The following is a 15,701-nucleotide window of genomic DNA, read 5'->3' on the forward strand; positions in this document are numbered from 1 at the left end:
AAAAAAAAAAAAAAAAAAAGAATTAGCACCCCTCCCCTCAAGGATTATATCCTCATTAATCTTTCTTCCTTTTCTTTTTCTTTTATTTCTTTCTCTCCTCTCCTCTCCTCTCCTCTCCTCTTCTCTTCCCTTCTCTCTCTCTCTCTCTTTCTCTCTCTCTCTCTCCCTCTCTTTTTCTTTCTGACAGTCTGGCTCTGTCACTCAGGCTAGAGTGCAATGGCATGATCTCGGCTCACTGCAACCTCCACCTCTCGGGTTCAAGTGATTCTTCTGCCTCAGCCTCCTGAGTAGCTGGGATTACAGACATGCATCACCATGCCCGGCTAGTTTTTTATTTTTAATAGAGATGGGGTTTCACCATGTTGGCCAGGCTGGTCTTGAACTCCTGACCTCAGGTGATCTGCCCACTTGGACTCCCAAAGTGTTAGGATTACAGGCGTGAGCCACGACGCCCGCCCTTCTTATTAATTTTTCTAATGGCAACATAGATATATACGCATCATAACTGACTCAAGGAACACACAAATGCAAAATGTGGAAAGTCTTCCCTTCCTAGCCCTAACCGTTAGTCGAAAGAACACTGTTAAAAGTGCTTGAGGCAGTTATTCAGATTTTACTGTGTAGTGAGGATTATATTATGAAAATTCATGCAAAAAGAAAGTAAGGATCATTCTGGCACCGATCTACTGATATACCTGAAGAAAATCTAAGTCATATTCCTTCCTATACTAGTAAATTCAAATAATGGCAAAGAGAAACTTGGTTTTAGGATGATATCAGGGGGTCTATTTTACATCAAAGTAATACATGGAATACACGAGATAAAGGAAATAGATTCCAAAGGGCACTCGATTCCCCCAACATGTCTCTATTATTGAATAAATTACTTAAAAGGCCCATCCTCCATGGGTTAAATCAATGTCCTGGCATTCAGGTAACTTAAAGAGGGTCTGCCCACTGCCAAGCATCAGGGGCCTGTATCCAGGAGCCTGACAGAGGTATAAAACACAAACATTACCTGTTAAAAAGCAGAGCTCAGGTATCAGGTGGGCGAGCCGAGCCTCACTGTTGTCATTTCTCTTCCTCTTTAACAGACTAACAAGCATGGGCTGATTGAGGTCAGATACAGTAATATCATATTGCTATAAAATGCAAGATTAATGAGGGAAAAGTTAACGTGGAAGCACCGCCAGGTGAGCATCCTTACATTCAACAAGGTAATCCTAACATATATAAAAATGTAACCAATCCCATGGTTACCTACTTATTGCTACTTTCTTCCCAGGACCTTTCTATCTGAGGGCCAGTTTTATTATTTTAATTATTTTTTCTAACACAACACCATTAAAAATATCATTTCCCTGCTGTCTCTCGGTTTCAGCCAGATCAGTTTCAGAATAGACTCCAGCTGGTTCTATACATAGGTCAATGACATCACTGGGACTAACTCAAAGCCAGCATTTCCACTACTGATGACTGAGGCAGACTGCCCCATGCTTAACTATCTGGCTCTAAACATCTATATTCATTTTGAAAATATCTATACACAAGCTGGAGGCGAGTTATATTGAGACAATCTCAGACTTCACAAAAAAGTATGACTGTCCTTACCTTCTAGGATAGTAGGATGTTACAGGGAAGCAGTCCTGAAGTCTGACAAATGTGAATTTGATCCCCAGCTCCTCTATTTGCTTGGGCTGTGACACTGAGGAAGTGACTTAACTTTCCTTATCTATCAAATAAGGATAACAGTAGCTCACAGGCATCCTATGTAAACCACGAGCAAGGGGTCTGGTTTATAATGAATCCCTGGCAACTGTTAGTTCATATTCCTCTCCCTTTGCCATCCTAAACTTCAATTTCAGCATTCTCACCTTGGCAAAAGCTCATTTACCCTCCAGTGACAAAGGTTACAACGAACACTCGTTTCCATTATAATTTGATCCACATTAGTGACAGAATAACTGGAATTATAACGTATAAAATGCCTGGGTAATGTGACACTAACATCAATAATCACAATTAAAGAAGTTAAATGTGAGCATTTCTCTATTTCAAGAAAAACTTTGTCATTAAAATAAAAAAACGAGTCAAGAATCTCATTTGAAAGCAGCAGGTGCAACTGATGCTATGGCTAAAAAGCTTGGAGAAGCCTTTATCAAGTGAGTTTGCATACATGACTCCATTAATTTAGAACACATGGTGTGCTTACTGTGTTCCAGAACAGCAGTGGATAAGAAGATAAAAGTAAAAGAGGCACAGTCCCTGCCTTTCTGCATAAATACATTATCTACAAAGCGAGGTCCACAAGAAGCACAAACAATGCATAACGAAGCACAATAAAGCACAACAAACTGATGAAAGAGATACTATTATTGTCCCCTTCACAGATGAAAAAACACTGAAACATTAAGCAATCTTTCCAAGGCTCCATAAATGGAAATTAGCATAGCTAGGATTGATCTGTTAAGACTCTGCTTGTTATACCACTAAGTACCGGATCCCCGGGCTGGAGTGGGAGGGGCGGGGAGGAAAAGGAGATGGTGGTAGTGACACAATTATGGCTCGCAAATCAGGGAAGCCTCCATGCAGGTGAAGACCAAGAGAGGACACTGAAGAAAACATGGGAGTATGGAGAGTCTCAGGTAACAGCTCCAGCAAAACGAAGGCATCTTCCAGGAAGAAGGACTCTAGCTGGAGCATGGTCAAGAACTCTAGCCCCTAAGCTGCTCCCACAAGTTAAATTTGACCCTTTCCCTTGACCCAATTTTCTTAGCATTTGAAAATACTTTGTATGATAAGATAAAATAGAGAAATATAAAGGTCAATATCAGGATCTTCCACTTTGAAAACCGACTACATAATAATTGAGTCTTTCCTGGGACAGGGAGGAGGGCATACTAGAAGTTGTCACAGTGTTCTTTCTTTTCCTCCCTAATTACAATATCTATGCAGTGAAGCACAACTCATGGCAAAAAACAGTGACTGGGATTTTTACCATGATTCCCGTTTCAGAATGTCACAGGTCCTAAAATACTTCTGTTTAAATGAACAAATTTAATCATGCAAGAAAGAAGCCCAAATGTTTAACAAACTGTGGGTTTCATAAACACAGAACACATTTTATGCACAAGATGCTTTGCTAGATACTATGCATCAAGGATTAGCCAAACGCCATCCTTGCTCTCCAAGGAGTATGTGTTCAAGAAGCAATGTGATGAATGCACAGGTACTTAGAAAGGAGAACAGCTTGCTCTTCTATGTGTGTGACAGAAAGCAAAGCCAGAGAGGACTTCACACTTGGACTTGAAGCTAGGATTTGACCTAGGGGTAAAGGAGAAAGGTACAGCGTGGCTTTCTGCAGATGCCTAGTGAACACATGCAAAGGCTAAGGAAGGTGTAGGCCAGTGAGTGGATGGGGGATAAACGCATGGGGTGCATAGTAGGGATGCTGAGAAATATAAGAAAGAAAGAGGGGTCCAAACTATGCAGTACCAGAGAGGAAGAAGCAGAGGATAGAAAAGAAGGAGCATGGTCTCCACTGTTCTCCCAGTGCTCACAAAGTGCAGGCACACTTCGATGCTCTGTGTGCATAATTATCTTGTTCGGTCCTTACACTACACCATGAAGGTAGACAGGTAAATTTCCTTTACACATGACACTCTGGGTTTAGTGATTTACCCAGGATTACACAGTTGGAGCCAGACCATCTTACTCCAGAGCTTATGCTTTTAATCAGATTTCTGGGCAGCACTTCAGAAAGATCTCTCTGATGGCTGTGAGGATGAGTGATCACAGTGAGGAGAGAGCTAGGGCATAAAGAGTGATGGTGGGGGAGGGGGATCCATGAGATGGCCTGCATTAATGCAGTGGGAAAAGGGCTGGAAAAGAGAAAATTCACGGATAAAGGATACAGAACTCATCTTGGTGACAAGTGAATGAGGAGGTTAACGTGAAGAAGAGGAAGAAAGCAAAATCATTCCTGTCTGAGCTATAGAATTTCCAAGGAGAAACAGGAATGGGAGACAATGAATTCAGTCCGAATTATATGAGTTTGAGATGCCCGCAGGGTATTCATGCAAATATGTTCTGGAAATGGAGATGAATATGTAATTTGGGAATGAGGGCAAGGCAAAAACACTATATTTGAGCCATCTCAAAATACAATGAAAAGGTTCTATATGAGGGAACCATGGTGAATAATGGTTCCTTTGTGGGGAAAGAAGGAGGAAAATGTCAAAGGAGACTAAGATAGAACAACCTTAAAGTAGTGGAGAGCCGCAGGGATGTATCCCAGGAGCCAAGGAAGGAAGAGATCAGTTCCAGTGGGTGGGAGAGGTCACAGGTATCAAACGCACTGAAAGCCCTTTAGGATAAGAACAGTAACTGAACTCGACCCTTCTAGAACTACTTCTAAAGCAGCAGAACTGGATACCAGACTGCTGAGGTTTCAGGAAGGAAGAACAGGAAAGGTGCTTGGAGCTGGTATAAATGACTTTCTAAAGTTAGCTAAGGAGAAAAAGAGAGCTTTTCCTGAAGGTTTACAATGATCAAGAAAGGGTTTTTGGTTTTGTTTGTTGTTTTAACCTGAATATTACTACACATTAAAGAGAAGGCACTTTCCAAAGGAATTGAACATGGAAGATGAGGGGCAGGGATAACTGTTGCAAATGCGATTAGAGTTTCCAGGGACAGCAACAGATTCCATCAATAGTTTCTTGAGTATCTAATACGCACAAAGCACTGAGCTAGCCCTGGGTATCCAAAAATAAGGAGCCCTCTCCCCAGAGCTCGATGTCTAGGATGGGGCTCAGACCATTCGTGTGGTGCCTGTGATGACCTGATACAGGGGATCCTGGGAGGAATGCTATAGGGCTCCTTTGAGACTTGATGGCTGAGCTGAGTTCACAAGGGTGTCTAGCGTTCATCTGGCTGTCAAGGGGTATCCAGGAAAAGGAAGCAACATGTGTGAAAATGCACAGGGGAGAAACTGAGTCATGGAATCACAAGAGGCAATTACATCAGAGTCAGGCAAGGGAGCAGGGGAATGGGAAGAGATGAGGCTTTAAAGGCAAGATTTGGCCACATCATAAGGAGCCTTGGAAACTCTGCTAAGGAGCTTACATGTGGTCCTAAGGCAATAAGGAGACATGGAAATGTATTAACGTTAGGAGCAGTGTAATCAGATATGCGTTAAAAGGAGATTACTCAGACTATAGGAAGAAGGAAACAGGAGATAGGATGAGGGTCAACAGGAGACCGAGATGGTGGGGATGAAGGAGAGAGACAAGTCAGAGAATCAGGTCAGAGGCAGACTCAGCCTACAATCTGGGGGACCTCTGAGACTTGGAATAAGTAGACTTCTCTGAGGTAAAAGGAAAGGAGATAGAGATGAATGAAGAAAAGTCCTACCTGCTTGTAGTAATCCACATAGGTGATCTCGGTGCCATCCCGCTTCTGAAAGGTATGTGTGGGCTTCACTGACCAGTCAATGTCATCAATGGAGTAGGTTCTGTTATTGTATCTGGCAAATATAAAAAGGCTTTAAAATTTGTTAATCATCTAACATAAGCAGCTACTTCACCACACTTTTAATTCAACACATAAGATAGACTCCAGAGTGTCAGAAATTATGAAAACAATATAGCAAGACTATTCACTTTTTAAAAAATACTCACCTCTTATCTGAAAAGGGCATTCCTTAATAATTTCATATACAGGAAGACTTCTGTCCACATTCCAACAAAACCTGTGGGGAAGTCCTTAGACTTCCTTAGACTAGTCTATTTTTCTCACTGATAGATACACTAATTTCAGGCAAATCATTCTGAAATGTTCACAAGCTGAAGCATTGCTCAAAGCTTTCCCATTATCTTCTCAGATAATGGTGTCACTCAGAGTTTCTGACTTCCCAGGTAGTTTTTCTGATAAAAAAGCGCCAAAAGAATGCCAATCAACCCACAATGCTGGTGTCTTGCTTAACCTCCCCGCTAGGGCTGGCTCTTGGCAAAACTACAAAACAGGTTAGCTAAGATTACTCTAAGCTCCTTCTCCCCTTCAGCACTGTCCTCTCAGGATGACCCAGCCTAGGGGCAGAAACTACCACAGCAGGTTTCTCTAGAGCTCTTGATTCTTTGCAAGATGACTTTGAAATGTGATAAGCTAATCCATCAAGATCATGACAGGAGGATTAGAGGGTAGCCTTCTCATACCAAGTAGTGTGGAATCCAGCCAGTCCCATCCCTCTGCTATATATCCCAGATAAACAAGTTTAAGTGGAAATTCTAAGCCAGAATAGAAGGCTAACAAGTCCCCTAAAAGAAGTATTCTTGCAGCCGTAAAAAGGAACAGGACCATGTCCTTTGCAGGGACATGGGTGGAGCTGGAAGCCATTATCCTGAGCAAACTAAGGCAGGAACAGAAAACCAAATGCTGCATGTTCTCACTTACAAGTGGGAGCTGAACAATGAGAACACATGGACACGAGGAGGGGAACAACACACACTGGGGCCTCTCGGGGGATGGGGTGAGGGGGAGGGAGAGCATTCTGAAGAATAGCTAATGCATGCTGGGTTTAATACCTAGGTGATGAGTTGATAGGTGCAGCAAACCACATGGCACACTTTTACCTATGTAACAAACCTGCGTATCCTGCACATATATCCCAAAACTTAAAATAAAAAATTTTAAAAAGTATTCTTGGACTAGCAGCAGTACATGGTGAGATTTTTAGTCCTCAGGAAGTCATCTAAATTTTCCGTGTTTAACTCGGTTCAATGTGCAATGAGGGCAAATTTTATATACATAAACCTAGAGGTTGCAAAGAAGTAAAATGTGGTCTCAACTTAAAAAGACTCCTGAATCTAATAAAGAAGGTGAGACATGGAACTAAACTTCTGTCCTTTAAAATGAAATAAAATGGCTATAACAAGGTAGCCATAAGCAAAGTGCTATGGGAGCAGCCCAGGGGAAGAAACTGAGTAATTCCAACTGAGTAGGCAAATGGGGATGTCAGAAAAGCTGGGATATTAGAATTGGGCTTTGTGAAAACTGAAGTTTAAAAGGCAGAATTTGGGGTAGGGAATCCAGGCAACTGAAGTGAAGTGAATTGAACTGAACTGAAGCAGAAAAGGGCAGAACGTTGGGGGTTAGAATAGAGTGGCATTGGGGGAAAGGAGGGTACAGCAAGTGAGAATTTGGAGCTACGTCAGCTTGTGGACCGTCCAGAATGCCACACAAGGATGTGTGAACTCTAGACAACAAAACAACCAGGTCTTCTAAACAGATGAGTAAACGGATTAGATCTGTGACCTGGGGCCAATGCTCCAACGCTACTTCTATTCCCAAATACTATCAATGATTGATTTCCGAAGAAAAGTTTATTTAGACACAGGCTTGTACCTTGTAAGGACAATGAGCCCCATTAGCTGCTTCTCACACGTCTGGGCGAAACCGGACAAGCCAGTTCTTTGACAGAGAGCAGTCATGAATTCCAGAACCGTCTCATTCCGGAGGACCTTGTAACTCACATCAGCGCTAAACAGGAGCTTGCTTTCAAAATATGATACAGAAATGGCAAACCCAGGCCAAAGGGATAATCTTTAAAAACAAAACAGAAAAAAAGGAATATTGTCAATGTTATACGAGAAACACAATAAAGATTTTTAAATGGTGATTTTCTGTTCTAATTCTCGACATCTTAACAAGATAATTATTTTCTTTAGTTTGATTTCTTCCAGTTGTTGACTGAAATCTTTCTTTCAGCTGCAGTGTCTTTAAGCATACATTTAGAATAAAATACCTTACTGGAAAGCGGTTTCTCAGCCTTGGCACCACTGACATTTGGAACTGGATAATTCTCTGTTAGGACCGTCCTGTGTACTGTAGGATGTTTAGCAGCATCTCCCTGGCCTCTATCCACTAGATGCCAGTAGCAGCCTCCCAGCTGTGACAACCAAAAACGTCTCCAGACAATACAAAATGTTCCCTGAAGAGGGGGGAAATGCCCCTGCCTGAGAACCACAACTGTAGGAATAAGATGTTTATGCAGTGATCTGTCCTTGCAGGAAAACATCTAGGTTCAGAAAAGCACCCCAACTCAAAGGTGAGGGCAGTGGATAAATTTAATAATGAGATTAAGAAATACAGAAGTAATATCACAAACAGCGATACAAGAGAAACTGGAACACAGCCTACAGTTTCTTTCCATATAAACTTAAAAATCTTGAATAAGAAGTTACAGAAATGACATGAAATAATAGACTAATATTTTAAAAAATAATTCCAGTTTATATTTTGTGGACTATAAGTAGTCACTGTGATACTAAGCCAGCCTCCAGGACAGGCATATGTGGCTGAGCACCTAGGGCAGTTTAGTCCAATCTGCACCTATGAGATTTTCTAATCTAGGTGGACAGAATAGTGACAGGGACGAACTGGATGCTTCATAGAAAGCACATTGACACTCTGAATGAACATATGGAAACTCCATCATTTTTCCTCCACCGGGCAGAAGGCCAAACACCCCACTCCCATTTTCTATCTTTTATGCACTTCTCCCTTTATGTATCTACGTTTGGGCTACCAGTTGCCTCTCTGTCTACAGTTTGACCACAGTATTTTTGAGAGCTAAGTAACAACCAGTTGAAGACATAGCTGACCACTTTCCCTGAAGCCTCGAATTCCCAGTTTAGGGTAGAAATTCTGCAAGTGTTCCTCAGGATTCTATCCCTCACCAGAGTTGTTTGGTTGGCTTCTCTTTCTGACCCGTGCTGCCCTGACAATTTCATGTCAACCACCTGGCTGTGCTAACAATCCTTTCAACAACAAAATGAAGCACCAACTATGTGTTATACCACAATACAGCTCATCCTGCTTTCATTATGACTTATTACACACAGAAAATTCAGTTTCTGAATTCCTTCTAGGATTTATGATAATTATCCATCACACTAATATAAGAAAACAAGGCTGCTAGCTTCACATTCACATGCACCATTTTATTCAAAAAAACTTGAAAGTTTAAAAAAACCATTACATTTCATATCACAGAGTCTCTCACAGGAGGCATAATGGTATAATATTGTATCATAAATTACATTGCTCACATTACAACAATTTTGGAGTAACAGAAAGTATAAATAAACCTACTTGTGCTGGGGAATTTCCACTGGCTCTGAAGGATTATAGAAGTTCCGTCCAATTTGGTACATGGACAACTTTTTGAGGATCCTGCAAGCATATTGTTTTGAATTTTTGGTAAATATCAGTCAGTAACAGTGTAATTCTAAGTTCATACCCTTGCTGAACATAATGTTAAAAATATATAGGAAATACAGACCTCCCATTCTCACAGCACTGCAAGGTTTAGACACTAGATATACATATGAATGTTTATAAAGAACTGTCACTTCTTCATATTTGAGAATACTACAACTGAAATTATTTTTATCTGTCTGGGTTTAGCTGCAATGACAAATATGTGGCCAATTAGCCATTAAGGCTGCAGTAGTAACATTTTGGTTAGCTTAGATGGGGTGAGATAAGCCATGCCTTCAGGCCTTTTGGACCTCTTCTCTATTTGGGGATGAGGACCTTATTTCTCTTTTTTTTTGAAATGGAGTTTCACTCTTGTTGCCCAGGCTGGAGTGCAATGGTGCGATCTCAGTTCACTGCAACCTCCGCCTCCACGTTAAGCAATTCTCCTGCCTCAGCCTCCCAAGGAGCTGGGATTACAGGCAAGTGCCACCACACCCGGTTAATTTTGTATTTTTAGTAGAAACGAGGTTTCTATGTGTTGGTCAGGCTGGTCTCGAACTCCTGACCTCAGGTGATCTACCCGCCTCGGCCTCCCAAAGTGCTAGGATTACAGGTGTGAGCCACCACGCCTGGCCGAGGATCTTATTTCTAATGAGGCTGCTCAGGCTCCCCAGGTGCTGCCAAATGACCAAGGCTGTGTCTTCAGGAAGTAATCCTGGTCACCTTAGGAATTTGACCTACATGGGGGTTTCAAGTCAGGAAACAAGGGTTCCAATTGTGATTCTGGCTGCCAAATGTCACTGAGCCTAAGCCTCCTTCTCTTAAAAATAAGGATTTTAATAGTACTTGCCTCAGGGTGCTCTAGTGAGGGTAAAGTAAGATAAAAGACAAGTGAAAGAACTTTCTCACTGAAAAGCATCTTCCAAATGTCAATATGCAAGACTGTCTTCTGAAGAGCTGATATGCAGTAAGCTGAGGCTCAAATATGACCAAAAGGTGATGGACAAGACATCTGACTAGAATTAGAAATCAGGACGCGTGGGTGGGGGAAGTTCACTGATGTGCCCTTACAACTCAGGAAATCCCCAGACTTCCCCATCTTCATTCCTTCCAGAGGCCACCATTGAACAAAGGACTTGCCTGTAAGGTTTCTAACAAATCATCTTAATGATCCACAGCAGCAGCATGTAAAACAGTGGTTTTCAAGCTTCAGTGTATCCTAAAAATGTGAATTTTCAGGCCTGTCTGTGAACTTCTGTTTACTAACTAGATTCAGTGAGGGTCCAGGGAATATGCCTTTTATGGAGCTCCACTCCACCCCTAAGAAGACATAGGAGTATGTGATCCTTAGACCAGTCTGCAGAACACTGAAAAGCTGAGTTACAACCATGTAGATGCGGGGGAAAGAAGTGGGCTGAGGGTGGAGCCAGGGTAGAAAGCAGACAGTGATCTTCTTTCCTAAATTAATCAGCTAGGAGAAAAACAAAATCTTCAGTTTATTAAGTCAAACTTACTAAGTTTGCTAAATGAACTTCTAAGTCTGGGAAGAGACACAGAAAAGAAGAAAAGGAAAAAGGTACCATCCCTGCTACCAGTGAGACAGCAATAATCCCCATATTATTTGTCTCAACTTAGGATAATACTGGATATTAACAGTTTGTGCCACTGAGTGGTTGTAATGGTCTCCGTTGCACATTATTGCTCATGTACGAGAAAGTACGTGAGAAATTGTCCTAACGGTGGCATCGCTGCTGGCACACTGCCTACAAAATGGTCAATTATTTTAATACCCAGGCTTTATGCTGAAAGGTATCATTAGCCCAAATTAAAGTCACGTTTCCAGTGTCTTACTTTCTGAAGATGATATTGAAGACCTGGATGCACACGGGAGAACTTGATGGCAGCTCCCTCTTCAGGGTGATAGTCATCTTTATAGTCTCGCCTCTTTGAGTTTCACTTGACAATTCTGTGACCTGGGAAGAAGAGGTACTTAATATGCACCCTAGAAATTAGCCCCAAGTGTGCAGAATGCAGATATGATAAAGCCATCACAATGTAATATGCATTAACAAAAACAAAACCGCAGGTGTTAGTATATGAGTAATAATCTAATCATCCCATTATGTTCAGAGGGCTTTTTTTCTCTGTATCTTGCCAGTCCTTAAAACAACACATCCCTCTACTCCCTAACTTCTTAAAGGAGAATTAAAGCCAGACTCATGGTTCAAAATTTGGTCCAAAGAGAGTTCCAGAGCAGTGGTTCTTGGTCTTTCTAGGGAGCGGGAGGGAGATGGGTCACAAATTACTTCGAGAGTCTGATAAAAGTTACAGATATTTCCCAATAAAATTTTACACACACACACACACACACACATATATATACACACACACCAAAACAGTGTACATAATTGTACCCATTTTCAGGGTATTCACTGATACTCAGAAGCCCACTAGTGAACTGTCCTGCCCATCCCAAGTTCATGGATTCCAGAGGACAGCCTCCCAAAGTCTGTTTATAATGCAGAAGAGCAGAGAACAAGAGAGAAGGAAAGAAAGGAGAGACGATAAATGAGATGGAAAGTAAACATGGGGAAAGAGGAATAAGTGGTGGAAATTAGAGCAGATCAGAAATCTGATTTTATAAATTGCTGAAAGGTCTAGAGAAATCCTAGAGTCCTTATAGCCTGGAACAATATATATTCTAGCAATATAATGAATGCATGAATATGATTCTATAACAGCTCCCACTAAATTTAAAGCTTCTTGAACCAGAAAGGACTCAGAATAGGTTCTTGAAATAAAGGAATATATGATTCAATCAATAAATATCGATCAATGATCATGGATTTTTCAAAGGGATAAGGAATTAGATAAAGTCAGCTAATCAGCAAGCATTTATGTATTCTGCCTCAACTTTCTACAGTTACAGTATGGATTTAACCACTTTTAGGTTGCATCAAGAATATAGGGCAGGAACCAGTCATTGCATGTAAACAAAGAGAAACTGATCTTTTCACAGGGATGTAAGATTTCTTTTTTTTTTTTTTTGAAACGGAGTCTAGCTCTGTCGCCCAGGCTGGAGTGCAGTGGCCGGATCTCAGCTCACTGCAAGCTCCGCCTCCCGGGTTTACGCCATTCTCCTGCCTCAGCCTCCCGAGTAGCTGGGACTACAGGCGCCCGCCACCTCGCCCGGCTAGTTTTTTGTACTTTTAGTAGAGACGGGGTTTCACCGTGTTAGCCAGGATGGTCTCGATCTCCTGACCTCGTGATCCGCCCATCTCGGCCTCCCAAAGTGCTGGGATTACAGGCTTGAGCCACCGTGCCCGGCCAGATGTAAGATTTCATCGAGATAATTTCTTGCTTCAGATAAAACTGTACAGAAATCAGAGATGGACAGCTATAGAAAGAGCTCATCAACATCGGGAAAAATCTGGTGGACAGAAGGGATGCCCAGCTCTCAAACTGCTGCAGGGGCTTTGGGACAAAGTATTAAGACAACTAAGGATGTCGGGATGAGTGGTTGAGGGGAGGTGGCAGCAGATGGTCTCAGGAACTGCATTTTCAACAACCACCTAAGATCAAACTCTTCAGCCCCCCTTGTACCTCTCCCACCAAACACCCACTCCTCCTTCACTTCCTACATCTCTTATTGGACCTCAGACCCTCCAGTCCCCAGGCTGCTAACCTCAGAGTAAACTTTCACTTCTCCTCAATTCACCATCTAATCAGTTGACAAGTCTTACTGTACCTACACTAGGAATGTCTCTGATCTATCTCAGCTGTTCCAATACCATTATTTACCACAGTGCTTAAGAGCACATGATATGGAATTGGGTAGACTCTGGTCCTCTGCCTCTTATAGCTGGTGTGATGTGGAACACCTTTCCCCATCTCTAAAGTGGTACTGAGTCTAATTAAAGGCACAGGGTTGTGACGATTAAATGAGATAATGCGTTGATTTTATTTCCATCCATTGCACAGGCACTTGGGAATTAAAATAGCAGCACTTTGTATCTCTGTTCAAGCCCTTTTGACACGCTGCCCACACTATTTCAGTGGCACTTTATTAATCTTCACACCTCCTTCTGTAAACCATTCAATAGGATGTGATCAGATTAACTGTAATTTAACACAGCTGCCATGGAAACACTCTCTCAAAGTCTTCATGATCCATGGAAGAGTCTCTGTTCTTTGGCAGGACATTTAAAGTTCTCTCTAGCTTTGAAATCACAACCTCCACACCTTCCTGGCTAAACCTGAATGAGCAAGAGTTTCTAAAATATGGCCCTCACTTCTTATCATTGCCTCTTCTGCCTAGGAATCTCATATCTCCCATTGTCCACCTCACTGATCAAAATCCTAAACAAGGAACTATCACTCTCATTGAAGTGTCCTGCTAGAAATAAGCTTGCCTTTCATCAAGCTCTCTATGATAATCTTGGGCAAGATATTTAGCCTTACTAGGCCCCAAGGGTGAAATGAGATCATGCTATAAAGAGCCTGGCAGGCCGGGCGTGGTGGCTCACGCCTGTAATCCCAGCACTTTGGGAGGCTGGGGTGGGGGGATCACCTGAGGTCAGGAGTTTGACACCAGCCTGGTCAACGTGGAGGAACCCCGTCTCTACTAAAAATACAAAAATTAGCCGGGCATGGTGGCAGGTGCCTATAATCCCAGCTACTTAGGAGGTTGAGGCAGGAGAATTGCTTGAACCCAGGGAGGCGGTGGTTGCAGTGAGCCAAGATCATGCCATTGCACTCCAGTCTGGGTGACAAGAGCAAAACTCCACCTCAAAAAATAAAAAAATTTAAAAAAAAGAGAGGCTGGCAGAGTAATCTGGTAGGTGTAATTGGTAGCAGCAGTGGTGGTAGCAGCTACTTGTGGGACACAAAGATCTGCTCAAGAAAGAGATGTTGGGGATAATCTGGAGAACAAAGAAGGACAGTACTTAACACTTAGTAAGTGCTCAATAAATGTTAGCATAATAAAAATACTATTATGATACTTATTTCATTCTACCTTACATAGTATTTATTTGTAAATAATTTTGTTTCTAAATTGAAATTTTGGAGAACAAGTACTCTGTTTTATTTATCTTTGTTTGCTCCATGGTCGCAACACCCTGCCAGGTTCAGAGTAGGCTCTTTATTAAGTATATGAGAGTGGCAAATAGATGCGAACACGAATAGCAACACCAGTCTGGCTGCAGATGCACATACGGGGCCTGGACAGTGGAAGGTTAGGAGGCAGCTGAACAGGACTTCTGGAACTCCTAGGAGTGCAATGCGTCAACTAGTGGCCGAGATATTTCAACTTAAATAAGCATCCTAGGACATGTGTAGGGGATAGATGGGGATGCAGAATTAAGCCTCAGTCAATACCAAGATCAGAATAAAAAGGTGAAAGCAGCAGTATCTCCATTAGGACACTGTCTTTTGCACTGTAACTGGATGACAGGTCATATGTTTACAAGGAATAAGACAACACTATTCTGTTTAAACCTAGTATCCCCTATACCCGGGAAATGAAATAAATAGGCCTGATTTATCACACTATGTTTTTACGGTCTATTTTCTCACTTGCCTCCTTATTAGGCTCCGTCCCTAGCAACAGAAAGGTGTTTGACACATACTACATGCTCATTTTGAATGAGAAATGAGTAGTAGTAACATATTCTTAGCATTTGTAGAGTATAAGTTCTCCATTCTGTTTAGGTACAACGGAAGTAAGCTGAACACTTCGAGCGTAGCATTTAAAAATTTTAACATATCTAAATTTCTAAACTAGTGCTAGAAATGTATCTACAAGAACAAGATCATTTTTAATGATAACAACAGACTTGAAATATATCATTTAAGTATGAGAAGCCATATTAGCATGCTATCAACATCTGGTCATAGGACAAAGAATTGAAGGATCGATAAAAAATTATGGTGAATAAAAATGTTTCTTAATTTATAGATCTAGATTTTCTAAGCCATTAAATTTAACCATATGGTATAATTTTAACGTTCCATATCCAATGCAACAATCATTCAAGCAGCTCCTATAAATCTCAGGGTCTCATAAAAGGCAAAAGGCCCAAGAGTGCTCAGAAACACATTTCTTGAGAAAATTCACAAAGATTTACCTGGAGTCTAAAAATTTAAATCTAAGGTATTGGTACTGAACTCTGCAAACAGTTGAACTAAGGGAGTAAGATTTCTAAGGGATAGAAGCATAAAATGTTAATCCAATGCTCTGTTTTAATTTTTCATAGAGAAATTGGTTCTTTCTTTCTTGTACTAATTGTAACATTGTTTTAGAACAAAACATATGATGAAAACATACATACTATATTTTAGGACTGGAGATGTTAAATGTGTAAAAAAGTGGATAAAGGAATCTGAAATACACAATAGCTATTTCCAATGGTTGCATTAAAAAAAACTTTAACAACTGACAT

The 15,701-nt window shown here is 41.3% G+C and overlaps 1 protein-coding gene across 2 annotated transcripts in view; it reads right to left on the reverse strand.

Moving 5' to 3' along the window:
• Positions 1-15,701, reverse strand: part of PIWIL4 (piwi like RNA-mediated gene silencing 4) — a 51,634-nt gene that overhangs the window by 24,025 nt on the left and 11,908 nt on the right. For both annotated transcript variants that reach the window (XM_017882016.1, XM_017882015.1), the window contains exons 5-9: positions 11,110-11,231; positions 9,151-9,231; positions 7,402-7,599; positions 5,413-5,524; positions 1,019-1,142 (exon numbers count right to left, since the gene is read on the reverse strand). In XM_017882016.1, coding sequence (XP_017737505.1) covers positions 1,019-1,142; positions 5,413-5,524; positions 7,402-7,599; positions 9,151-9,231; positions 11,110-11,231 — 637 coding nt within the window. The remainder of the gene's footprint in view (positions 1-1,018; positions 1,143-5,412; positions 5,525-7,401; positions 7,600-9,150; positions 9,232-11,109; positions 11,232-15,701) is intronic.

Source organism: Rhinopithecus bieti, unplaced genomic scaffold, assembly GCF_001698545.2.
Source record: "Rhinopithecus bieti isolate Rb0 unplaced genomic scaffold, ASM169854v2 scaffold_12653, whole genome shotgun sequence".
Lineage (NCBI taxonomy): Eukaryota > Metazoa > Chordata > Mammalia > Primates > Cercopithecidae > Rhinopithecus > Rhinopithecus bieti.